At 43.7% G+C, this 27987-nt stretch overlaps 1 protein-coding gene across 1 annotated transcript; it reads left to right on the plus strand.

Annotated features, from left to right (window-relative positions):
• The first annotated feature begins 12433 nt into the window (after window positions 1–12433).
• Window positions 12434–27539, plus strand: LOC129326306 (matrilysin-like). Its single transcript, XM_054974458.1, has 6 exons — window positions 12434–12550; window positions 14625–14896; window positions 17233–17381; window positions 23489–23620; window positions 26089–26250; window positions 27472–27539. The coding sequence occupies exons 1-6, from the start codon at window positions 12434–12436 to the stop codon at window positions 27537–27539; spliced, it is 900 nt and encodes a 299-aa protein (XP_054830433.1).
• The last annotated feature ends 448 nt before the right edge of the window (window positions 27540–27987 follow it).

Consider the following 27987-nt stretch of genomic DNA (forward strand, 5'->3'; position numbering starts at 1 on the left):
GGATATGTTCATAAGCTAGGTAGTTTCAAAACAGTTATATATTCTTAAAGGTACATTCGCCATCCCAGTCACAAAGACTAACTTTTCACACATCTTCACTAACAGAATAAACACTCCTCTCATCTGCACAGACACAGATTCATTCAAGTTTTTCCACACAGCTTGCCTGACCTAAATAGAATAACCTGTCTCTGAGACACACACAGACTGGCCCAGGCTCACACACAGTTTGCCTGACTAGACAGAATGAATACTTTTTCTCAGAACTCAGACTAAAAATTGCAATTCACACAACTCCCAGCTACCATCTAATTACAGCACACAACATCCACCCATCCAGCTCCTTCCCTTCTTACTGCAGAGGCCAGCATTTAAACTTATAGTAACCCCATATTCAAAACCCCATTCACTTGTAGCCAATTGCCGCTTTGCAAAGATTATAGATTTACTTACTTACTTCATTTACACCCTACTTTTCTCCCCAAAAGGAACTCAAAGTGGCTTACAACTACCTCCCTTTCTCCATTTCATCCTCACAACAACCACCCTTTAAGGTTTGACTGAGAGAGAGACTGATTAGCCCAAGATCACCCAGCAAGCGTCCATAACGTCCAGAGTGGGGATTCTAACCTGGGTCTCCTTGTCCAACCGCTCTATCACATGTGCAGTCACCGGGACATTTTTTCAGCAGGAACACGGAGGAACGGAGTTCCGGAACCTCTTGAAAATGGTCACATGGCTGGTGGCCCCATCCCCTGATCTCCAGACAGAGGGGGGTTTAGATTGCTCTCCGCGCCACTCAGGCAATCTAAACTCCCCTCTGTCTGGAGATCAGGGGGCGGGGCCACCAGCCATGTGGCCCTTTTCTCCGAGGGCAACCCACTGAGTTCCACCACCTCTTTTCCCAGAAAAAAAGCCCTGGCAATCACCATAGATGATAGCTTACGTGTGGCTTCTCGGAATGATTTCTATAAAGAAATGCTTCCCACGAAGACATTCGTCATGGTCAAACTGTGGCCCTGGCACACCACTCCTACGTAGAAAGGACAAAATTAATTAATCATTGTCATATCCGTTGACTTAAACCAGGGTGAGTTGTTTAACAGTGAATGAATCAATGAACAGAATCCCACCAAGATCCATAACTTACATTTTCAAGTCTAATAATTAAAAATTACCCTTCCAAAAATAGATACAGCTCAATGGTGCATTGTTATTCTTCCTGAAATAACCACCAGTACTTCCTTATGAGGGGGGATTTTCCAAGCTCTCAAATACATCTGAAGTGGCCACTGGAAGCTACAACATTCTGCTTCTTCTCACGAAATGATTCAAAGTAAACTGTGTGTGCCCCAGAAATAGACAACCAATGTTTGGTTTTGCACAATGAGCTTGTTCTGAGTCAATGTGACCTGATCTGTATCTCCGTAGCCAATGTCTTCATCCACAATAGAATCTAGAATCGACCCTCAATCCCGACATGTGGCACTGGCCTGCTTTTTGTTTTTTATTTTACTAGCCCAAGTTAGTCATGAACTTAAAATCAATGGGATAAGTCAGACATTGCTAACTCATTGCCTCATTGATCAAACAAATAACTTTAGTTGTACCAGGGCTGGTCTTGCTCCTTCCTTGTCCTACTTTCTCTTGAAATTAAAACTTTTAGAACAGAAACGGGTGGCAATGCCAGTAGTATAATCAATGTTAGTTTTACGCTCTTTTAATGGATTGTTTGTTTTTATATGGGTAATTTATTATTTTAATAGTAAGGCATCAGGACTCTGGAGAAGTGGCACAATGGGAAGGCTGTATTGTAGGAATGGGGTCTCAGATGCTTTGGTAATGAGTTAGGGGGTAGGGAATCGGACTGTAGATTTCATTGTCTTACATATTATCTTACATGTACTCCTGTGTTTAAATAGCACTGTGCTCCATGTTGTCTAATGTCAGTCCTAGAATTGGTTATGTTCTGTTTCAGTATTTTTTCTACTCTGTATCGGATTCTGCTAATACTATGTCTTTTAAACTTGTATCTATTTACCCTATGGCATTGTTTATGGAAATGTCCTTGATACTGTATTGAAATGTACTTGATAGTGATTGTACTAATCTCATACTGTGTAATCCGCCTTGAGTCTCAATGAGAAAGACGGGCTATAAATAAATAAATAAATAAATAAATAAATAAATAAATAAATAAATAAATAAATAATAGGAGCAGGGCCTGTTGTGTGTTACACCCCACCAGTTAACAATTGTATCCTGAAAATGTTAGGAAACCAGTATCGCAGAAGCTTAATTTTTTACATTGTATGTGCTATTGTTTCATACATGAATATATTATTACCCAAAATGGACAGCTGTGTCAGGATATACACATTGGACTGTTCCTGCAACTCTATGACCTGAACCTGGATCCCAGGCCAAACTCAGTATCCTTCCAGCAGATAATAAAGGGGAGATATGCAGATGCTCAAATGAACAATGTTGTTATCCTAGCTGATATACAGAGGATTAAAGAAAAGGAAAGATCAGCTTCCCTGTGCAGCAAGATGAGGCAACAATTCTAGGAAGTTCAGTAGCCAAACATAGAAGCAATGAAATTGATGCAATTCAACAGTCATATAGTTTTGCACAACCCTAGTGTCCAATTGTAATGTGTTTCTACCACACAGCTATTCCAAAGAAACAAACCTCCCAGAATGTAGAGAACGGTGTAAGCTGGAAAGGACACAGAAATGTCTAGGGTAGATGGCAGAAGGTGATCTGGACAATGCAAGAAAAGCCAACTAGTAGGGTTGCCAGGCTAAGCCTGGCAACCAGTGGGAAGGGTGGGGGCAGAGACATAGGAGGTGTGAGACTGGATGTGTTACAACATCACTTCTGGGGAAGTGATGTGGGATAGCTCTAGGAATTGTCAGAAACTCTACTGTTTTATCATAGAATTTCCAGGGATTCCTTGAGCTACTTTCCCCATCAGCAACGGAGCTGATGTTGCCTTTTTAAAAATCATTTTTCTCCAGCTGCTGCTGAGAGTGGTCAACTAGGGTTGCTGATGGGAGTCCTCCCCCATAATGGGAGGCCTACTGGCCCTACCAACCAGCCTAGAATCAGAAAAGGAACTGGGTAGGATGTAGCTAAGAAGGGGAAGGGTGGAATGAAGATTCAAAGAGGGAAAGGGAGAGACTAAGTTATATTTTGCCTGTCCTGTAGAAGAGATCCTTATTATGTGCCAGTGGCAGAAGGTCCTGGGATGGAAAACTCTTGTGTCAGTGATGGAAGAGGTCCAGGAGGCAGGATCAGCTTAAACTGGGAAGGCACAGGGAGCTATTCTTATACCCTTTTTTCTGGCCAGTGGAAATGGGTGGGTTGGGGAGGTGCTAAGACCCTTGGAGGATACGCATTGACTTGATGCTATTGGATGGGACATCACATGTGGTTTTGACAGTTAAAAATAATTTCAGGTGAGTTATACCAAGAGCTGATGAGCCAAGAGATGAGTTTACATGTTTGATTAAATGGTTGATTAGATTTCTTGGGATGTTTCCATCATGAGGGAGATTCTTAAGTGGTCACCACCAAAGTGCCTAGTTACTGTCCTGCAAACTTTGTTTTTTAAACAATGGGGGAGGGGGCGTGGAGTGGATGAGGCTGGAGCCTTGGGGGGTCACAGAAAGCAATGTTGATTGTTGTTTATCATATTTTCTTGTCATAGTACAGCCCGGGCTTGCCAATTCCTCAGAGGAGGAGGAGCTGCAACAGTCAAGGCTTGCTGACAACATTGCTTCTCCTGGGGAGGAGCAGCCTGTCACCCACCAGCCGACCACAGCTGAACTGTCAGACACAGAATCCCAGCCAGAAGCTCCCCTCCCTCACCCAGAGCCATCAGCCCAGACGCAGCCAGCTTCCTTATCCCCTCCAAGATCTCCAGACCCATGAGAGCAACGTTGAAGGCACAGAGGAGACTTACAGGTCCGACATAGGTCAGCACGCCTCCAAGCTCGGAACAGGCCAGCCTTCTCAGAGGAAGGAGGGGCTTCGGAGGAGGAGACTTGAAGCAGCTGTGCCAGCTGACGTAACACTCCCAGAGTATAAGAGCATGAGGGAGGGGCCCTTTCAGCATGGCTTCAATGAGTTCCCTGAACTGCTATCCGTGTTCCCTTTGCTTGCTCCTTGGAACTGTTTCTCTGACCTCCGACCCAGCCTGTCTTTGACTACTCTCTTGGTTTATGGACTTTGTGCATTCCTAGCCTTGCCAGCTGGTTTTCATTACCTGTCAGCAGTACTTTGCAGACTGAGCTACTGCCTGAAGCGGGACACTTCTATGGGGAAAAGAAGCTGCTTCTTTACACACTAATCTCTTAATTGCATATAGCTTGCTCTTGGTATCTCTGGTTTTATATCAAAGATGGATTCCTCTAAAGTCTGGCTGTGCAAGGAGGACTAGGGGAAGGGAGGACAGCTCCTGGAAGAGGTTAGGATAACAATATGAGACTGCCTATCATCAGTCTATCTAGCCCGGTATTATCTACTCTGATTGGCAGCAGATCACCAAAGACTCAGTCAAACATATTTCTAGCCCTGCAGTACCAGAGATCCTTTTAACTGGAAATGCTGTGGGCTGAACATGGGATTTTATGCATACAAAGCATGTGGTCTACAACTGTGATACAGTCCCTTCAAAGCCACATTCTCTAATATGGAAGGCTTTAGACTTAAAACCAAGCCACATTTTATAATATCTATAGCGTTGCAATCAAAAATCAGTATCCTGAATTTTCAATAAGAGTCCAGTAGTACCTTTAAGACTAACCAATAAGCTTTCGAGAATCACAGTTCTCTTCTTTATGCTACAATAAAATTGGTTAGTCTTAAAGGTGCTACTGGACTCTTTTTGATTTCGCTACTACAGACTAACATGGCTATCTCCTCTGGATCTTTGAATTTTCAATGTGGCCAGATATGTGGATACTTTAATCTGGAGATTGGAACCTTGAACAGACAAGAAAGAGCTTCCAACAAACCTGAAAAATGTTCCAGGTTTGCAGCAGAAATCTTTTTTAAAAAATGGGTTTTAAATCTCCCCCCAAATAAAACAAGGAGCTACTGTAACTTTAAGAAAAGGATGTCCTTAGTGACCATTGCTAGGCAACCACAACAGTTTTGCTAGAATTCAAGACTTGGTTTTGTCAGTAAAAGGCAGGGGGAGGGGGAAGAGCTCTTTCCAGAATGGTTTTGCCCTTTGAGGAAGGAGAGCAGGCCTACCAGCTAAGCTACTTGCTACCACTCAACTTACATTACTCTCCCAGGCCCGGTTACTTGCTACAGCTCAACAGCAGCCACCACATGAAATCCAGGGCAGTGTAGCAATTAGAGTTTCAGACCAGGATCTTGGGAGACCCAAGTTCTAATTACTGCTCTGCTGTGGAAACTCACTGAGTGATCTTTCAGGGAAGAGAAAAAAGAAAATGGAGGGAAGGGAAAATGAGATACTCTCTACAAGTCTTTGTGGGTCTCCCACTTATTATTTCTATGGCAAGTCTTCCCTTCACTGTTAACAGGGATAAGCAATTATTTGGTTTGAATTCCCTAAACCCCCATAATATCTACCTGTGAAGATGTGAGTGTGCCAGCAAACAAGCACTGATATACCTGTAAAGAAGAGTTGTAATTCTTGTAATCTGAAGATTTATGAAGTATTACCAAAAGTTATACTCTTCAGAAAATCCTAACAAGGATGCTACAGATAAATTTCTAGAAAATTCCAAAACTTACAAAGACAAAAGAGTAAAGATTTTTTGATAAGGATCCCTGTAGAGAGCCAATGTGGTGCAGTGATTGGATCTGGGCAACCCAGGTTTAAATCTCTACTTCACTATGGAAGCTTGCTGGCTGACCTTGGACTAGTCGCTCAATCTCTGCCTAACCCGCTTCATAAGATTGTTGAGAGGATAAAATGGAAAAGAGAAGAATAATGTAATCTGTTAGAGGAGATTTTTGTAATAGTACTCTGCTTCCAGTTTATAAGTCCCCTACTACCATTAACCCATATATTTCAAGACACCAAACTCAGTGAATACAGAAGGTAAATGGGTTTATTTCTTACATGGAATAACTTCATACACATTCTCCGTTGGGGGAGTCATTCATGTGTAAAGACCAGTAGCATTGGAGGGCCTTATATACCCTTCAGGTATTGATTGTTTACAGAATAAAAGATCAAAGGTTAGGATGAAACCCTGTAAAAATGATGCATACACCTTGTCAGACTGACGCAGAATGATGCATTTTCCAAGAGAACATGACATCTGACAAGCTTCAATTACAAATGAATTATACACACATTTGAGAAGCTGGAGCCATGTATCTTATATATTCCTTGGGAAGGAATCCATACAAGGTTGAAATACTACTTATTTAATTAGAATAACCAAAACAACAAAATGTTTTCACATTGCTCAGTGACCTGTCTCCACCAAAGGAGACATATATAACAAGCAGGATACCTCAGAAGAAGGAATGTGACACTTAGAGCCAAACTACAAGTGATGCCTTACATAGGTTGGACACTTGCCAGCTTCCCTCAAGTTTTGATGGGAAATGTAGGCTTCCTGGTTTTACAGCTTGACTCTCCATTACAGCTGCAAGACCAGGACGCCTACATTTCCCATCAAAACTTGAGGGAAGCTGACAAGTGTCCAACCTGTGTAAGGCGTCACTTGTAGCTTGGGTCTTAGAGCAAGGCTTTATTACTTGTTTACAGATTTCTGTGTGCTGGTAGCTTGAATGTATGTTCAGAATAAGATTTTATGAAATGGGTCCTAAAATTCCTTAACATAATCCATTTCAGGTCCCCATTTGGGAAATAGGCGGGGTTCAAATGAAGTAAATAATTTCACTTCAAGAAATTTAATCTACTGTTAGGAAACTATAAAAAAGAAGAATGCAGTTGGTCTGATGGACTGGTTCCTGAATTTTACCGATGCTTTTATAGTGCTGTAGGCACTTGTTATCTGCAGGTAATTACAGTTACAAGTCCTTTTTATTACCTAAGTGCTGGAAAAAAAGTGATTTAATAGTAATTCTGGAAGCAGGGAGATTTATTAAATCTAGTCATGTTGCTTTGTAAGAGTTCTGAACCAAGATTATAATATTTTGACACATATCTTATTAAATAGGCTAAAATATATTCTTTCCAAATATGCTAATCCTTCTTGACAGACAAGGTGCAGTAAATATTTGGAGACTATTTTATTTAACTGAGGTGTTTAAAAGGAATGAACACGAGCAGTCATGCTTTTCTTCAATGCAAAGGAAGTCTTTGGCAGGTTTGCAGAAAAAAATGTTTTCCTGCCTTAATACCTTCAGATTCAGCACTGGCATGAAATAATTTACTCTACTTCACAACCAAGTATTTTTATGAATGAACATTTTTCATCTTGTATGGGGCACACAGCTGGGATGCCTCTTTCAGCCCTGGAACTATTAGCTTTTAATGTCAAGCAGAAAATGTTTCATCTATAAACATCACAGGCAACCAATTTAAATTACATCTGTATGGAGATGATGTGATCAGCTTTCTAACTGACATGACCTGAGAAGATTTTAGTAAAATATGGGAGGCAGGCTATAAATTAAATACTGACAATTCTGAGATTCTTGTACATAATGTGGGATTCTAGGACTTACCCCAATATTGACTACTACAACAAGTAAAATACAAAGGAAAATAATTAAATACCTAGGAATACTAGTGACAAATGATAATCTGGATCTTTTCACTCTTATTTATATCTTATTTATAGTCTGATCTCATCAGATCTTGGAAGCTAAGCAGGGTCAGTACTTGGGCAAGAGACCAAGGAAGACTCTGCAGAGGAAGGCAATGGCAAACCACCTCTGCTTCTCACTTGCCTAGAAAGCCCCTTGCTGGGGTAACCATGGATCGGTTGCAAGTTGACAGCACATATGTACATAACAGTGCTATAAAGAAGAAATTGAAACTGTGGACATCTTTAAATGTATCCTTTTGAGTAAAACCTTTGAAGAGGATGATTCTCCCCAAACTAATCATTTTATAGATTCCCCACCCCCCCCCACCCCCTGGATTGCTTCTGGGACAAAAAAAATTGGGAATAAATTCAGACCATGTTTGAGAAGTGGTTGAAAGGTGGTTTTGCTGTTCCCAAATTATATTATTATACTACAAATCTTATCAAGGCTTTAAACTGTCTTTACCTACAAGAAGAGGACAGCTCTCACAGTGCAATCCTAAAAAACACTGGGAATATGCCCCACTGAATAGACCTAAGTAGGATTCTGAGTAGACCGGCTTAGGATTGTTCTCATAGAGATTTTCAGTAGCTACAGTTTCTTATCAAGTGGAGAGTGCTGTCAAGTCATAGCTGACTTATGGCAATTTTCAATGCAGACTAACAGAGGTGGTTTGCCATTGCCTGCCTCTGCAACATTGGCTTTTTTCGGAGGTTTCCCATCCAATTAGTAACCAAGGCCAACCCTGCTTAACTTTCATGGTCCGACCTAGGCTATCCAGTGGCGTGGTTATGAAACTATCCAAATTTGAATTATTCTTTCAACAAACTATTAAAGGATGCTTGTCAAAAATGTATTATATGTGATCAGAGTTTGAATGTAAACTTTTTTAAAAGGCTTTGTAAACAACTGGAATAGAGATTGGGGATATGATGCCAGTCAAGAGGTACTGATTTATATGTCCTCTAAAGGTTCCATGCTCACTGTTAGTTCAATGTTAAGGGCAACATCAGAAAAATGATGGTTCAATGCAACTTATCACCTTTAAGGACTGCCAACATATACAAAAAAACCGTCCTTGTGTAATAGTTGGTACTGTAATTTGTGCAAAGCCTCTTTTATGCATCTTTGCTGGGAACGCCCTGGGGCACAGCAGTATTGGAAGCTGATGGCTAAGAAAAGATCAGATTGTTTCAATATTGAATTGGATCCAGTCAGGTTTTTTTCCTGAATCTTGCCTAATTCCCCTCTCTACTGTAGCCCCCATCCCATATAGTTTCTCTATATGCAGGTCCCATAATCCCCAGGTTGGTGGTCAAAGGGACCAATCCTTTCTTTTTTCCACCTTCAGAGAAAGTTATTGGGATCCAACCCTTTTATTGCCTTTGTCTCCAGAGCAATTTTTCTTAAACTGTGAGGCTGAACACCCCAAAGCTCATTTCCAATATAAATTGCAATGACTCATGTAGTTTTTGCTAAATACTGGGGACAAGCAGGGCTTTTTTTCAGGGGGAACGCAGGGGAACGGAGTTCCGGAACCTCTTGAAAATGGTCACAGGGCTGGTGGCCCCGCCCCCTGATCTCTCAACTCCCCTCTGTCTGGAGATCAGGGGGCGGGGCCACCAGCCCTGTGACCATTTTCTCCGAGGGCAACCCACTGAGTTCCACCACCTCTTTTCCCAGAAAAAAAGCCCTGGGGACAAGTATGAGCCTCCCGCTCCCAAAAAAGAAATGGTTGAAAATCACAAGATTAGTATGTTTTCATTAGACTTTCTGAATTATAGACAGCATAAGACGTACCCAGTTCGACCACTATCAGAACAAAATATTCTGAATCTTAAAATGCCATAAAATCATCATAAATTATTGATACAAAAGCAAATCAACTGGCATAAAATAATGATTGAGAACTCTCAAAAATATCTACAAAATAGACCTCATGCCAGAACAGACCATAAAGAGGCTAAAAGATCAGTATGTGCATGAAGTACTGTCAAGTTGCAGCCAACTTATGGTGACCTCATAGGGTTTTCAAGGCAAGAGACATTCAGAGATGGTTTGCCATTGCCTGCCTTTGCATAGCACCACTGGACTTCTATGGTGGTCTCCCAGTCAAGGCTGATCCTGCCTAGCAACCAAGATCTTATAAGATTGGGCTAGCCTGGGCTATCCAGGTAAGGGCCAAAGATAAGACACGTTTAAAAAAAAACTGGGGAAAGAAAAAAAAATTGGCCTGGCATCTAGAAAAGACTAAAGCAGATACCAAGTACGCCTCAAGAGAGATTTCAATCCAAAGGGGGGCAAAGGATTAGATTTGCTGTGGCTTCCACATGCCCATGTTGTACAGGGCACGTATCCCAATGGCTCCGGGCTACCTGGTGCAGGGGGTGCAGGCACATGGTGGCAGCAGCTCCTTCCCCCTAATGGGGCTGCCAACTCAGATGTATTAGCTCCCACCCCCTTTGCATGGGGCCACATCGGGTTGAGTCAACTCTAACAGCAGGACCATCCTCCAGACCATCAGCCCACTGAGAGTTTCCCTGGTGCTTTTAATGGCCAATCAGCCCCTGGCTGTAGGCCAGGAACTTGAGCACCCTCAAGCAGGCAATTCTGGGAGAGATCCCCCTTCATTTTCACCCACCCTGGTCCCTGTGATACATAACAAGACAGCCTCCTCATCTCTACTGTGAAACAATCTGGCATTCAGTAACAACACTTTTAGGTTCACAGGGTGATCATTAAGATTAGTAGGGTTCCCACAGCTGAGAGGGCCAGAAGAAAGAGAACCAGTTTGGTGTAGTGATTAAGAGCAGGAGGACTCTGGAGAGCTGGGTTTGATTCCCCATTCCTCTGCTTGAAGCCAGCTGGGTGACCTTGGGTCTGCCATGGCTCTCTCAGAGCTCTCTCAGTCCCACCCATCTCACAGGGTGATTGTCATGAGGATAGTGATTAACACGCTTTGTAAACCGCTCTGAGTGAGCATTAAGTTGTCCTGAAGGGCAGTATATAAATCAAATTTTATTATTGTTACTGTTACTGGTACTAAGGAATGATCGAAGCCCTCTGCTTGACAGTACCTCAGTAATGGTACCTCCCCTCCAAAGTACATGTAACTAAGCACATGATAAAATGCAAGCCCACCAACAGCCGTCCACTGCTGCTGGCAAGTAAAAGGGGAGTATAACCTGTGCAGAAAACCTTTTGGCGGCTGTTTTTCAACCACCAGGTGGAAACGTTCTCTCCTGTGCAGTCTGTGCCCAGTCCTCTGAACTTCCACCAGAAATGTGATACATAGAGAGGGAGATTAGCCATGGAGAGGCTGTTTTTGGTGACACCTCTATATAAAAAAAATATGTATCTTGGAGCTCTGTGGTTATTTTCTACAGACACACTGCAGGAGTGGCTAGACATTGCTATGCATGATCCAGCTCCATAAATCCAACATTGGCTGTTTCTATATGGGGATGATTCCTTGTGGTGCAGCATTCCATCCATCCAAACCTGCTTTGACTACAATTGTAGGTTCAAAAGGGAAAAACACAGGCAGAGAAGGAAACCTGGAAAGAAGACAATTATTCAACGCTTTTGTGTAGAACCTCGGGTGGGGGGGGGGGGTAACCAGTTTGGAAGATACTTGGAGCTGAGTGGAGTGGCAGCCCACAGTGCAACTCCACCACTGTGGCTATGCTGGCCAACTGGAACACACCCCACATGACATCCCAGAAGCAGACGAGTGAAGAATCAACCACTTCCCCTTTCAGGCACACCAAGGATCTTCAGATGGCCTTCTCTTCATGCTTCCAGCAGTAGTCCACCTCCACAGTAGGCAAGGTAGAGGTAAAGTGGAACTTGGAGAAAAGTTCTGGTTGGCTTTCACGTAAACCAAGCCCCCTGTGAATAATGCACCAAAAGGAGGCGATGCAAAGGGTGAGATGAGCAATCATAAGAAGCAAATAATAATGCCAATAATGGAATTTTACTTCTACAAATTCTTTCGTGCTTCTTGCGCTAGAACTGCAGTAGGAGGTGGTGCAACCCCCTTGACCTTCCTCTCTGCTCCACCACACTGTGTTGTGCGCAGCTCCGCTAAGAAGCAGCATTTTAGCCAGCCTTTGCCAGATCTGTAACAGCCCATTGTGGAGGTAGATTTTCAGATAGAAGACTTGCAACAGAAACCATTCCACACGCCAATGTGACTCACAATGTTTAAATGGTTCATGAGTTGCCCACTTTTCACTGTGCTCCCCATACAGTTGAACTACCTGTGTAGGAGACAAGTTTTTCAATGAGTCTCAATGGCGTACATAGAGGACAAGAAGAAGGCGAGGTTGCACAGCACACCTATTTGCTGACTTCAGTCCCTGCCTTGTATGGTTTTTGCAGCTGAAAAGGTGATGGGATGGTCTGGTGGAAGGGTGGAAACAAGCTGCCTCTGACTTGGGCATTACACCAATGGAAATGTCAACAACAATAAACAGACATCTCTTAATGTTTCCTCATAAATCATTTTGGAATTGTGACACATGAAAAAATATCTCAGAAACATGCGTGGAAGGCAGGCAAGAGACAGAGAGTGAGTCACCTGGATGTTTACAGCATGCCAGTGGCCAGACCTATATAAGCTTCCCCTCTTCGGTGATGAGATTGGAGGCTGAACACGATGACCTCCACACTGAAGTACGTCCTCCTGGGTATTGCCATTTTACTGCCTTGTAATCTGGCCTTCCCGATCCTTAGAATCTCAGCGCATCGCGATGAGGACACGAACGAAATGACGGTAGGTGATCCTATGCCGTGCCATAGAACTGTACAGTAAGTGTCCTGATGCAGTCTTGCAAGAGATATTTTCCTTTTTAAATACAATGCGTCATTATGCGGTATTGGCAGTAGGCAGCGGCAGCCAGCCAGCACGAAAATACAAAGAAGGTGCTAGGAGTGTAGATCAAAACTTTTAAAAACTGCAGGCCAGCCCGAGAACTGATGTGGGATACAGCATGTCACACAGCAGGAATAAGCCTTCATGGGCTTACTCAGAAGTAAATTCCATTTTGCTCAACGGGGCTTACTTTTGGAAAGAGTTCTTTGAACTGCAGCCGTTGGTGTTATTAGCTGAGCAGGTTACAACACCCACCCCTGCCTTAACACAGCGAGTATTAGCAGCAAAGGAGGTGGCAATGCTCACCTCTCTTCTTCCCTTCACCCAGTCGGGACAAGAAATGGAGCAGGTGACGATGCCCACCCCCTTCAACCTACTGGAATAAGGCACTGAGCAGGCAGCAATGCCCAACCTATCTTCACCCTGTCAGTATCAGGCACCAAGCAGGCAGCAATCTTTACCCCACTCCCTTCAACCTGCCAGAATCAGGAGTAGAGAAGGTGGCAATACATGCACCCTCTTCACCCAGTTGAGATCAGGAACGGAGCATGTAGCAAAGCCCATTGCCTGCTTTCACCTGTTGGGATCAGGCAAGTAGCAGGAGGTAGTGCTCGCTCCTCCCTTCACCCAGCAGGGAACAGGTGGCAATGTCCACCCCTTTACCCAGCTGAGATCAGGCTTGGAGCAAGCAGCGCTGCCTGCCCCCCTTCACCCAGCCGTTATCAGGTGCAGAGCAGAAGGCAATGACCATTTTCCCTTCACCCGGCTGGGATCAGGAGCGGAGCTGGTGGTAATGCCTGCCCCCCTTTACCCGGTCTGTATCAGATGTTAAGCAGGTTTCAAAGCTCACTACCCCTTCATGTTGCTGAGATCAGTTGTAGAGCAGGTGGCAATGCCTATCCCCCTCCTTCACTGGTTGGGATCAGTGATGGAGGAGGAATGAATGCCTGCATGCCCACCCTCCCCTTTCTAGAACCCGTTGTATTTTTTCCCCACAACAGGCTTTGTTTCTAGTATAAATAATTTGTGATAGAATTTAATGTGGATATATAATGCACAGGTGTTTATAGTTTCTCTTGCAGCATCCTCAATAGTATGTGGAAGTATAATTTGTATTGCTTTGGAGTCGGACTACTTGCTTGGAATTGAGGAAGGGGAGTTTTAAAAAAGAATTCCAAGCAGTACTTAGGGCTTTTGTGGAGATTATGAGAAGGTTCAAAGTGATTTTGACCCAGGAGGATCTGTTTGTTGAGATGACTTGAGGATCACGGAAGTGAAGATACATTCTGAGTTTATTTGTTCTGTTTTTTACAATTATTGGTGATCTAAATAATTATTTCTGTGGATTTTGTTTCTTAACTTTTCTTTTTTTTATTTTTAGTATGTTGGATGAGTTATATAACAGGCAATTTACAAGATCTGGCATATATGAAAATATATAAAAATAAATTAATAAGACAATCAAATCAACAATTTAAGACACTAAATTTGAAGGTTGAGAAATTGTTGAAAGTAAAATGTTTGGAATTCCCATTTTGGGATAACTTTTGGAGATACCTTGCAAATATTTTATTTAGATTTATCACAGTAGTGAAGGGGGGGGAAATTAATTTTGAAGCTTATATACTTTGTCACTTACAACTAATTACAATTAATATGATTTATATAACTTAAGTCACAGAAATTGCCAATTTTCCTTTTTTAAAATAGTATACGTATTTTTATTATGTTCTTATTACTAGTCATTTTTATACATAAAGTAGCTACATTTAGAATATATAATTAATATCAAAATAGACTGGCAGTTAAGTTGAATAATGAAATGAGTAATTAAATACATTAAATAGTTTTTGATATAAAATTAAATACATTTAGAAGCAAAAAAAAATGACATTGGTAGAACACCGTTTGCCGCAACTCCGTTTTTTAAAATACTTCCATTTTTATCTGTCAATTGTTGGAAGATATGCAATAGGCAGAACAGAAATACAAACAGGCCTGTCTTTCTCCTCTCTCAATCGTACAGATCTACCTTGACCACTACTACCCAGATGATAAGAAACTCCACCATAGCATAAAGGAACGACTTGAAATGATGCAGAAATTCTTCCATTTGCATGTAACAGGAACCATGGATGACGAAACTAAAAGAGTCATGAAGCAGCCCAGGTGTGGAGTACCTGATGTCTCGGAATATAAAACAATGGATGGAAACCCAAAATGGGATAAGAACATTATTACTTACAGGTTGGTTGAGTTTCCACTTTTTGATAGACAACCGGGGAACAGCAAACACTTGAGGGGCTATCTCATTTCCCTCTCCCCCACTAGGTCCTCTTTCCCTTCACTAAAACTTCCCTAGTCTCCCTCCTTTTCCATCCACTTTCTCTTTCCCATGCACCAGCTAACCTACTTTTATCTCTACCTCACTACATTCAGTTTCCCCCTCCCCTTGGCAGCCTCTACCTGAGAAAACGATGGCCCAGTTTTGTACTGCCAGTCGCTGGGTGGATCCTAGTTGCACAGTGTGGACTCTGCAAGGTCCTGTGAGGGGAACCTAATTTCTCACCTTCCTTTTACTATTTCCTCTTTACTTCCTCTAGGCAACCCCCATATCCTCACATTTCCCTGCTTCTTTCTGTCCTTCCCACTCACTCACCAATATACTGTTTATCTCTCCTTCCCTTCTATGATGGACAGGGCTGAGTACCACCACCTATCTCACCTTGAGTGGGGATCAGGCAAGCCAAGCTGGGCACTGCCACTTGTCTCACATTGCATTGGAATCAAGCAGACTGACTTGGGCATCACTACCTCCCTTGCCTTGTATGGGGACTGGGCAGGCCAGGTGGCATTTCTCTCTCTTCTCCTCAGGAAGGGCTCAGACAGGCCAGGCACTGCTTCCTCCACCTCACCGCTAGGTCAGGGGTGGCCAAACTTGCTTAATGTAAGAGCCACATAGAATAAATGTCAGATGTTTGAGAGCCGCAAGACATGATGCATTGAAGAGACTTCAGATGAAGGGTGGGTTTGGGGGAGCGTCCTGAAAGTGACATCACAGGAAGGGGTGAGGTTTGGGTGCAGTATGCTGCAAGTGGCATCATCGGAAGTGGTGGAGCTTGGGAAGAGCCATCACCGGGCCTTTGACCTGGAAGTGACATCATGAAAGTGATGTCACATCCTTCCTAGGCTTTACCCCCAAAGTCCCCAGGTATTTTCTGAGTCAGACCTAGCAACCCCAACATTTTTATTGAAAACATGAAAGACATGGAAGGAAAGAAGGAAAGGGAGGGAGAAAAAGACATGGAAAGAGAGCAGGAAAGGGAGGGAAGGGAGAGAGGGAAATAAACTAAACTAAAATGTATGGTCACAGCAATACTCAGAGTCCTCCAGGAGCCACACAATATTTCTAGAAGAGCCATATGTGGCTCCTGAGCCACAGTTTGGCCACCCCTGCTCTAGGTTGTGGCTGGAGATCTCCCAGAATGACAATGGATCTCCAGGCCACAGAAATTAGTTACTTTGGAGAAAATGGCTGCTTTGGAGCCATGTCATTATACTCTGCTGAGGTCCCTCCCCTCCTCAAAACTTGCCCTCCATAAGCTCAACCACCGAAATCTCCAGGATTTTCCCAAACTGGAGATGGTAACCTTAGATGTAGGGTTCTGACAGGCCAGTCAACACTTACTTTGTCTCACTCAGGTCAGCTGACAGCTGCCTCTTCCACCTCATGTAGGGCTTGGAGAGGCCTGGCTCAGCCCTTATGTCACAGGGCAGGCCTGGGCCAGGTGAGAGGGAAAGCCATCAGTCCACCAGGAGGTGTCCTTCCTGGTGCTCTTCAAGTTCAATCCACCCCTGTCTGTGAGGTAAGTTACACGAGACTGTGTAACTGGCCCAAGGTCAGATAGTGAGTTTCCATGATAGAATGGAGATTCAAGATCCTAGTCTGAAACTGTAAGCCCTATACCCCATTGGTTTCCATGGGGTGTCTGCTGTAAAGCAGTAGGAAGCAGCCAGGCCTGGATGAACCATGCAAGTCAACTGTTAGCCCAGTGGTTGCTGTTGACTAGCCACAATGAGTTCTCCCTCAAAGGCCAAAACAGCCCTGGAAAGGGCCCTCCCCCCTCCCCCAGCCTTTTACTGGCAGAAACCAAGACTTGGACTAACAAAACTGTCATTGTTGCCTACAACAGGGCATCCTTTTCTTAAAGTTACAGTCTCTCCTTTTATCATGGGGAAGGAAAGCACTTTTTTAAAGAGTTCAAATTTTCTTTAGGGTTCCCTGGGGGAGCCCTAGGGAATTTTTCAGGTCTGTAGAAAGATTTTTCTTGTCAATTCATGGCTCCAATCACCAGATTTGAAAATGAAATCTGACCCTCAAGTCAGAGTTGACTTATGGTGACCCCTGGTGGTGTTTTCATGGCAAAAGACTAACAGAGATGGTTTGCCATTGCCTGCCTCTGCAAATGGCTCCAGTCTCCAAATCCTCAAATTTAGCTGGATTGAAAATTAGATATATTGATGATACAAAGAACCTACACTATTTGTTAAACGCTAACATATTTTTCCTCTGTTGCTTGAAGAATAAATAACTACACTCCCGATCTACCTCCAGCCACAATAGAACAAACAATAAAGAGGGCTTTTCAATTGTGGGCCGATGTTACCCCACTGACATTCATAAAAGCAGAAAAAGAGCCTGCTGATATTGAAATATGGTTTGCACGCCGTGGTAAGGATTTGTCTTGATTTGTTTTCGTTTATTGATTTATCATGTATTCCGTACTTCACATTACACTGTATTTCATGTTACTAAGGCCTGCGCTGCTATTATGGCCCACTTGGCATGTAAATGCAAGTGTGTCACATGCTGCCATATGACCAATCACAAGACCTTTCCCGCCTGATTTGCTTTCCATGTCTACACTGCCCACAACAGTAGACTTTCGAACCTGCCAAAATTCCTAGTGTCGGAATTCTACCAGTGGCAACTGTGGCAGATCACCAGATGTTGCAAATCAAATTACATATCTGCTATCTATACTAGTGTTACCTAGTAAGGTAACACTCTCATGGCAAGCAACCATTTATTTGCCTCTGCAGGTGCTACCCTTTAAACTGCCTGTATACATATATTCTCTATTGTGCCCCCCCCCACCTTATGGAATGGCCCGCCCGATGAGGTTAGGAGGGATTCCCCTCCCCTGGCTTTCCCCAAACTGAATTATTCAAAAAGGCTTTTTTATATAGGAAAAAAGGACTGTGCTGAAATGAAAATGAAAACCATCAGCAAGATGATTTGGTAAAAGGATAGGGACCACAGTCTCTGTAGTACTGTGTTTAGTATGTACTGTCTGTAGCTATAAGTAATCCTACTATACAATGTCTGCATCTTTTAATGTGTTGTGTTAGTGCTTATATTTTCTTCCAGTTTGGTTTGGGCTCAATTTCCAGATTTCTGCAATATAAATTCTATTGAAAAGCAGTTTGGTGTAGTGGTTAAGAGCAGCAGGACTCTAATCTGGAGAACTGGGTTTGATTCCCCACTCCTCTTCTTGAAGCCAGCTGGGTGACCTTGGGTTAGTCACAGCTCGCTCAGAGCTCTCTCAGCCCCACCCACCTCACAGTGTGATTGTCATGAGGATAATAATAACACCCTAGGGGTGTGCACCCCCAAAAGATTCGGGTTTCCTGTTTCTGGTTTACCCAGAGCAGGAAAAACATCAGGTAAATCCAAAACCGGAAGCAGCATGTTATGGCCCCCTCAAAGAAGCCCCCCCCCCAGACACCATCTACCTCCATTGTTTCCTATGGGAAAAATCAGGGAGAATGTTCCCAGGAGGCTGGGGGTGGCAGTTTGCTACCAAAATGCACCAAGCCTAGAGGAGACCCTCTCCCAACCTTCTTCTCACAGCCACCCAAGTTTCAGGGAGATTGAACATCGGTGATCAGGCGAAGCTTTGGCATGCCTGTCCCAGGCTGCTTCTGGTGCAGTTCGTGAGTGGATCTCACACTGCATGAGAAGTGACCCGTGAGTCTCTGACATTTCTGCAGGAGACACTGGAGCTCATGGGTTGCAGGGTCCTGGGGTTCCCTGGGGGAGCCCAAACCAAGCGCATCCTTCCAGCCCACCAGCACCACCACTGCCCTCATGTTTACGCCACCGTCCATCACCATGCATCCCATGTTAACACTGCTCTGGCCTATCCAGTTGTCCAACTCCCTCCTCAAGGTGGCTGTGATGTTCTCTGCCATGTGCACCACATCGAGAACCTCGGCATGGAGCAGAGCCTTGCAGTACCCAGCCCGGTGGTCTCTCATCCATCCCTGCCTAACACTGGGCACCCCCCCGTGCCCCTGAAGGTCCTCTGGTTGCCACCAGTGAGCAGTAAGCGAGAGATATGCATGCTGCACACTAGAGCAGGTCTAGATGTCAGACATGAAGTGCACAGTTCTCCCGGGAGCCTTCTGAACCCTCTTGCTGTCACCACCCGAAGCCAGGCTGGTGAACAGCAGTGTGGAGGTCCTCCTCCTCTGCTCAGGTGGGGGGAGACCTGCAGCATCTCCCCTCCCTCCTGCCCTCCGACCATGTTCTCCTCTCCCTCACCTTTCCCCCGTAACTCATCTCTGATCCCCTCTCACTCATGTTTCTTCCCACTATCTACTAACCTTATTAAGCAGGCCCACTGACCGAAGCACCTACCCACAAATGGAGTTTAGTCTTAAGAACTAACTACCTGACTACTCTGATAACTTGCTTTTTGTGGCGTTGTTCCTGGAGATGGACACAGAAATGTCTTTTCAAGGCTCTATTTAGTTTTGTGGCACTGCACTAGCAAACAGCTGAATTCCTCTTCAGGAATCAAGCTGGCCCTGATCCCCAAAGATCTATAGGAAAGCCTATAACACGAAGCCTTCTTCTAAAGGTGCCGGTTCTGGTTCCAAGGGAGCCAGAGATGGGCAGGAATACCCTAGTTAAATGCACAATGGGTGGCCTATTTATCAACACAGCTTGAGAACCTGAACTCTTGCTAATCCTTACACAAGCCTATTAATCAGAAAAAAGAGGCCTTAGGTCCCTAGCTAACAATTCAATTCAGAGGGCAAAAGTATGATGACACTTACAACTAAAAAAAACCCTTTAAAAACCTCTTTTTAGAACACTCTCAGAAACCTCCTCAAAAATGCAAAACAAAAAACCCTCCAGTCAATAGCAGCACCCAGCAAAGCAATTCAGTAAACAGGAAGCAGATGCACCAGTGGACTCCCAAAATCAAAACTGCACCAAAGAAGCCAAAAACTGCAAACCACCCCCCTCTCCAGTGCCACACAACAAAGGCAACACAAAAATCAGCACAAGTAGCAGAAAATGTATGTGTGAGTGTGTCCCTCCCAATTGCTCAGCAAAGCTGAATTTTTAAACATGGCAACAGAAAATCAAGACACATTCTCCCTGGATCAAAGCTCCACAGAACAAGGGCAAAATTCAGCCCCCCCCCTCCAGCCCCCACACAGCAATGTTTAAACAGAAGCAATAATTAAGAGGCTATAAGAAGCAATATGTCAGGTTCTGCCAAGGGCGCCGCCCTGTGAGATGCCGGCATCCCTGACTTCAGCCTTGAAGGACTTTCAGGGAATATGCGGAGTCCCGGTATGTGGAAGGAGGGGGGTATACCTCACCCTCACACCCTCTCGGTCCATTTGCAGTTCCCTACAACCTGAAATTGTCCTGGCTGTCTTCCATGACAGCTGTCCCCAGCCAGCTGTCAGTCTTGGGCTTACTCCTGCTCCTCTGCTTCATCTTCTTTCCTCCACCTCCTCTCTGTTGCTCTCTCATTCTCTCTCTCTCCACCACACTCCTACACAACAACCCACCCCACTCTGTAGGTGGACTTGCCTTATATCCTTTCCCTCATTCCTGGCTCCCCCTGCCAGCCACACCCCTTGTTTGACCTCTAGCCTTGGCCTTGGCTGCCTCAAGCAGCTGCACCTGGGGTAGCTAGTTTGGCTGCTTTGGGCAGCTACAACTGTGCTCTCTTGGCTGGCTGCCAAGCCTCCTCTGCTCTGAGCTTCAGGCCCCTGAACAGCTACAGCTGTGTTCCCTTGGCTGGTTGCCAAGCCTCCTCTGCTCTGAGCTTCCAGCAGCCTCAACTGGTCCATATTATTCCCTTCCTCCCTGTTTGCAGGTTGGGGCATGGCCCAGTGCTGCTTCTGCTGCCTTTCTTTCCCTGATGGTAAGGTAGCTGTCTGGCTGTCCCCATCTCTTGTGCCTTCTCCCTCTGCCCCAGTCCCCTCCTGGCTGTCCTTACTTCCCTTGTCTGGTCCCTTAGTCTCCCACTGGAGGGTAGGCTAGCTGGCTTCCACCTGCCCCATCTGACCCTCTGAGGCTTGGGTGCCTTTTCCCCCTCTCTCTGTTGCTGGCAGGTTCTGGACCTGGGTATCCATTCGGGTGGCTGACTGTCTCCTGGCTGCCTCCCACCCTCTGCTCTTGGTGAGTCCAGGGGTGGAGCCCCAGACCCCGGACACAATAATTAAACAGAAGATTTAAAACCTATGTGCAACTCACACCCACAATTTTCCCTTCCCTCAAGCCACTAAGATTAGAGAGTCAACTACCACCCTCTCCCCCAAAATAGGAAAAAACCCAGTGTGAGTCTAGTGACTCTCAAACCTGTTTCAGACAGTCCAGTCCAGGTCCACCAGGGTCGTCCAGTAAGGTCCAGTTGGATCAGCAGCAGGTCACTCACAGCAGCAGCACAGCCAGCCCAGAGAGGAAGGCAAGCACATGGCTTAGGGCAAGCTTCCCAATTTATGGCTTAAGCTGGACAAGCCCCCAATTCAAACCAGCCAGTCACTGCAACAGAACAAGAGACTCACTAGTCTCAAGGGAAGAATGATTAAATCGTGCAAAATTTAATAAAGTGCAAATGCATAATAAGTATAACAGGTGAGTAAAAATTCCATCAATAATTCATATATAAACATCATATATCTGTGAAATATTGCTTCAAAATACAATAACACACAGTTATGGACAATAAATAACAGCCTGGTCTATCTGGTGAAATACAATTGTAGGTTTCTTCTACACACAACTGCATTTCTACTACACACAATTGTATATTAACACATGCTGCAAAAAGTTCATAAGTCTGAGTGACCATTCATCTTCCACCAAGGCAATGCAAGAGTGGAGAAGGACGAATACCGATGGTAGCTGCCGTACGGGTATGATGCCAGCGTGTTTGCCAGTTTCCGTTTCATTGTAACTTGTTCACCAGCTAACCTTTAATTCACCATATAGACTGTAATGAAGTATACAATTTATACACTCCTATAGTCACATAAATGTAAACATAAACATCATTTATAGTTAACCTGAAGGGTTATTTACTAGTCATGACACAGCATGTGTAGCAAGAGTTACTTCACACCAGATCTATTCTGACGGAAACAATGCCGCGAGGAAGCTACTAAGGGTGTGTCTATTTACAGTAACCTCACAATTCAATTAAAAGGCACCGCATCCTCTTTAAGAATTAACAAATTCTTATCAACATCCTCTCCAAGAATTAACATTTTCTTGTCAAAATGCAACACTATGTTACACAAACCACCATTACAAAAAACAGGAGTAGTCTAATTCATTATTCAATCCATGTGGTGTCAAACTATTGAGTCTGAAAAAGCTGCTTGCTGCTGCAGCGACTGGCTCTTTCTCTCAGTCAATCTCCCTTCCCCGATCACCCCCTCTCCACCCTCCCTCTCCTGCCTCTCTCACATCCCTCTTCCCCCTACCATCACGTGAAAGCTGTGGGAAGAGCTCTTTGAAGCTTTTTTCCTCTTGCCATGGCAAGGGAAAAAGGCTTCACAGAGCTTCCCGAAGCAACCCAAATCACTTCGGGTTGCTCTGCTTCAGGTTTCCTGAATCAGCCCCGCTCTGCTGGGGCCAATTCAGGAATCACAGATCAACCCAAATTGGGGTTGATTTGGATGTGCTTCGAGTTTCTGAAACCCGAAGTGCACATCCCTATAACACACTTTGTAAACCACTCTGAGTGGGTGTTAAGTTGTCCTGAAGGGCAGTATATAAATCGAATGTTGTTGTTGATGATGCATCATTTCTGTTGAACTAATCATCTCATGCTATGTGATCCACCTTGAGCCTCAGTGAGAAAAGTGGACTGTAAGTATCATAAACAAAGAAACAAACAAACAAATATGACTGCCCACATTGTTCCTGGGATTACTCCTGGAAGCAGCATGGGTAAAAATCACAGGGAAACATCTGCCTTGCTGTTGCGATAACATGACATACAAGCCACAATCAGATGAAAAAGAGCCATTAGTGTCATCAGAATAGAAGGGACCTCAGTTTGCAGAAGACCTCATACACTGAAGGTTTGGAAGGAGGGCTAGCATCTTGTAGAATCCTGTAGGGGAAAACCCAAAGGGGCAATTAGAAATAAATCTAGTAGGAATTAGCTGATAATGCCCATGTTTATAATGATCCATGTTGATGACACACGCTCAGGAGTCAAGGAGTGTGTAAATGCAAACTACTTTAAAAAAATTAAAGCCTGTACCTAAATTTCTACTGAACAAACGATGCTTTTCAACACCTATAATTTCTCCTCCCAAACTGTTGAAATATGCAATTGACCAAAACATTCTGTCCAGAGAAAGATGATGGACTCAGGCAGTGCAAGTCTAAGCACGTTTGCTCAGAAATAAGACCCATTTCATATGGGTTTACTTTGAAGTAAATGGTCTTAGCATTGCAGCCTGAAAGCCCTTGCCCTGATGAATATCTTTATTTTTTTCCCCTTTCTAATTCAGCTCACGGTGATTTCAATCCTTTTGATGGGCCAGGTGGAACCCTAGCTCATGCTTTTGGCCCAGTCAAAGGATCAGACATCGGAGGAGATGCTCACTTTGATGAGGATGAAAAATGGTCCGAATACAACACAGGTATAGCTATAAACATATAAAACCATAGAGTATCTGGCACTTCCTAGAGCTGTTTCATTTTTGGTTTTTCAGCCAGAAGCAACATGATGCCACAGCTGGCTTCATAGCTCCCACATATTCCTGCACACAGCCATTTCATTAGTTGCTGATCAGTTTCTGGGTTCAGTTCAATGTGCTGGTTATTACCTATAAAGAGCTTCCTGGCCTAGGACCCACACATCTGCAGGACCCCCTCTCCTGTTATGTTCCACTGCATTGACTCTTGTTGCAAACAAATTTGATCTGTTACAGCCCATGCTCAGGCCTTTATGATTGTGACTGCTAGCGGGTGGAACAACTTACCAGATGGATGTATTGTCGAAGGCTTTCACGGCCGGAGAACGATGGTTGTTGTGGGTTTTCCGGGCTGTATTGCCGTGGTCTTGGCATTGTAGTTCCTGACATTTCGCCAGCAGCTGTGGCTGGCATCTTCAGAGGTGTAGCACCAAAAGACAGAGATCCCTCAGAGATCTCTCAGAGATCTCTGTCTTTTGGTGCTACACCTCTGAAGATGACAGCCACAGCTGCTGGCGAAACGTCAGGAACTACAATGCCAAGACCACGGCAATACAGCCCGGAAAACCCACAACAACCATTACCAGATGGAGTCAGGGCAGTCCCCATGCTCCAGTCCTTATGCAGAACTTGTCAAACAGAACATTCTAGAAAGGCTTAAAAAAAAATTGGTCCATCCATCAGCGTCCCAGGGACGAGCTTGATAGAAAGAGACCATTATTGGCATCTTTATGAGGACTATTAAGAAACGTTCACTTACCTTGGTACTTCCCCGGACCTGACTACAGACCATTTTTCTGGACCTATAGAAGAAAAAGAAAGAGTTATTAGCAAGGCCAAGGTCGTTTCCACATGACCTTAATGGGACAGCCTACTAACAGAACTTTGGTGGGTTATTTCACTCATTACATACGTCATCATATCCCATACACAAGCGGATCATGATGATCCTTTTTAATTGTTTTTTGTGAAACTTGTTTTGTTCCATTTTCATTTTTGATGCCGCTTTTTTCGTGCGATTATCTACCATATCAATGCATCTGGAGGCTTTTTCCACTTCAGAAGAGCCCCTCCCACAAATCTCCAAGCCCTCCTCTAGCCATTACCCCTCCTACCCCCAGATTCATGCAAGTGTCTGTCTTGCATATGCAATCATATAACCCCTTCCCCCCTTAAATTTTTTTTTAAACAGTCCTTGCACTATTATGATAAACAGAATCATACTGCAGTGCTTACTACATTGGGTCACTTAGCAATCAGACTGTCAATCGCAATGCCCCCCCCTGCCTCCCCCAGTGACATCAGTCAAAGGGGGGATTGAGGAAGAGATAAAGGGCTCCTCTTCCTCTAGCCTCTTGGCCGCCATTCACTTGTGCATGGCCCTCCCAAGGCCTTGCAGAGCTGGTGGGGAGCCCCACCCTAGCTGCCTTCAGGACCTTGGGAGGGGCCTCACCACTGCACTGAGCTTTTCATGTCTCTGGAAATCTGAGGAGGCAGTAGGAAGGCAAACCATTTTGGCCCCAACTCGCTTCTTTTCCCTGCATTCTAGGCCTGCATGGAGATAAGGAGCGAGTGGTCAGTTACACAGTTTCTCTTTTATATAGTAGGATATGGAATCGTGCAACTGCACTACTCTATTGTTTGCATATTTATGAAACACTTTTCCATTTAAAACTTTGAGTTGGAAATCAATGGCAGAGAATGCTGTACTACACATGCTCTGTTTCTACCGAAGCTGAGAAATGGGACAATAGTATAGCGCAATCCTGCATGCGCTCAAAAAAAAAAAAGGAAAGTTGGGTGGGAATGTACCAACGCTATTTGTGACAAGGCGCAGATAAAGAACACGTTTTCTGTTTTGGGACCTTTTTTTGCAACAAACACCCACAAAACACGCATGAGGATGATGCATATGGAAGGTGAGTTCTTGAAGTGGATTGGGAAGACGTGGCTTTGGGACAGGGAAAACCCCAAAAAATTGGAGCATGTGGAAGTGACCCAATTCAGGACTGTACTTTATGGACTTGAATTTATTGCCAATATTACTGAGGAAGAGAAGTATTTAGGATTGAACTATTTACTGTATAATTGATTATTGTATTGACTATCGACTGACTTATTTATTCCTATTTATTGTATGTATGCACTTGAGCACTTTGTCACTTTAAATAACGTTAATTGAGATTGCAGGATTGTAAATGGTTCATTATAAGCTTGGTAGGTTTATACCTTCAGTATTGTTTCGTTTCCCCAAGGGAACCTCTTTTTTGTCTGTATTTTAATATTATTTTACAGCTGTTTCATTGCTATTTGTTGATTTCAGATTTTATTATGATCCACCTTCCTGTTGAGAAAAGCAGGCTACAAATGCTGTAAAATAAATAAATAAATACATTCTCTTTACTGACTTTTAGACGTGAACCTGTTCCTGGTTGCTGCACATGAATTTGGACATTCTTTGGGGATGGATCATTCGAGTGAAGTTGGTGCCTTGATGTATCCTACTTATGATTATAGGAACCCAGACAATTACACGCTTCCAGACGATGATAAGAAAGGAATTCAGAGTCTTTATGGTAATTTCAGTTTGCTTTTAATATGAAATGTATGGAATTCAGATTATCAGAAATTCTGAGATTTCTGTAAAGTAAACAATTACTAAGGAAAACATACACTGGAAGGATACAGGCATCAAATGTTTACAAAAGCAACTAAGCAATTAATCAAAACAATTCATGAACAAACATGATATGTGATTCCAAGAAACATATTTTAACTTTTTCCCTTGCCCCATTTTTCTACTTTTCTGCTTCTATACCCACTTCATACCATACACATAGTCAGGGTGGTATAGTGGTTAGAGTATAGGACTAGGATCTGGGAGACCCAGGTTCAAAATCCCCCCCCCATGCCATGAAAGCTTCCTGAGTAACCATGGGTCAGTCATATATTCTGAGCCTAACCTACCCCACAGCCCAGTGATTTTCTGCAGGAAAAAAATAGGATGAAGGATAAAGAACACCTCCATAGCATCATCTTCGTCTTCAAATCACAGCACTTTCAGTCTCCAAAGGGGGGTTGGGGGTGGTAAAAGATTTACAAAACTTGAGATAATGTTCCACCTTCACATCGCATTCTTGGGAGATATTTCCACATGCTCAGCTAGGAACTCTACATCTGTCGTCTTGATGGAAAATGTCTCCAATTTTATTTGGAGCGGCAATTTTTCTCACTTTATAGCCTGAAATGTATGAGTGAGCTGTGAGAATCCTCTTCAATATCTGCCTTCAGCAACATCGGCATGAGTCCGGTATTTCAAGAAATTATATTAGAACATTAGAATTTGTACTCCATTTTTCTCCCCAAGGGAACCAAAGCAGCTCACAGCACTATATAAACAGCAAACACCCAACAAAGCAAAACAATAGCATCTAACGTTATTGGATGGCTTGTCTGAAGACATAGACTGTAAGACCATTGTCCATGAGACCTCTGGCTTTACTCTTTGGCTTAGTCCTCTGGCCACAGTGGCTCTCAAAAGAGTAAGCTACAATAAAATTGGTTGGTCTTAAAGGTGCTACTGGACTCTTTGCTGTTTTGCTACTGCAGACTACCACAGCTAACTCCTCTGGATCTATGACCACAATAAGAGTGCCACTGTTAAAAAGCCCTCCTTCCTTGCCCTTTGTCTGGCCTCTGACAAAGATGGGATTTTTGCCACAAATGCAAGGTAAAGGTGATCTGAGGTGAGCATTTTGTCTCTTTCTAAATTTTTATTTGTCTTTCTTCTCATGCAGGAGGAAAAGACGACGGACACAAAAACAATGAGTACGATTATGATGACCAGGCTGATTACTACTGCTGAACATTTCAAAAAGAAAAAAAGTTCATAGCGTTTACTTTACATGCATGTAAAATGTCTGTGTGTAATAAAAACTGTGACAAGAATACATTACATTTGAAATGTTATTTTTATGTATTAGTTCCTTCCTTCCTTCCTTCCTTCCTTCCTTCCTTCCTTCCTTCCTTCCTTCCTTCCTTCCTTCCTTCCTTCCTTCCTTCCTTCCTTCCTTCTGAGGAGCAATGTATATGGTAAATTTACCAATCTTATTACTATAACAACCTTGTGATTTACAACAAGGGACAGTGACTGGCCCATGATCTAACAGTGCAGTCCAAAGAACACTTTCCTAGGAGTAATTCCCGTGGAACAGACCTGAGTAGAATTCTGAGTAGACCTGTTTAGGATTGCTCTCTCAGCAACTGTGCAGGGATCACGTTTCCACAGTCTAAATGCAACACTATTAGTGCCA

The sequence above is a fragment of the Eublepharis macularius genome, chromosome 3, assembly GCF_028583425.1.
Source record: "Eublepharis macularius isolate TG4126 chromosome 3, MPM_Emac_v1.0, whole genome shotgun sequence".
NCBI classification, from domain to species: domain Eukaryota; kingdom Metazoa; phylum Chordata; class Lepidosauria; order Squamata; family Eublepharidae; genus Eublepharis; species Eublepharis macularius.

Coding starts and splice junctions, on each gene's coding strand:
- LOC129326306 (XM_054974458.1), top strand. CDS start 12,434: ATGACCTCCACACTGAAGTACGTCCTCCTGGGTATTGCCATTTTACTG. Junction 14,897..17,232: donor AAGAACATTATTACTTACAG/GTTGGTTGAGTT, acceptor TGTTGCTTGAAG/AATAAATAACTACACTCCCG. Junction 26,251..27,471: donor AGGAATTCAGAGTCTTTATG/GTAATTTCAGTT, acceptor CTTCTCATGCAG/GAGGAAAAGACGACGGACAC.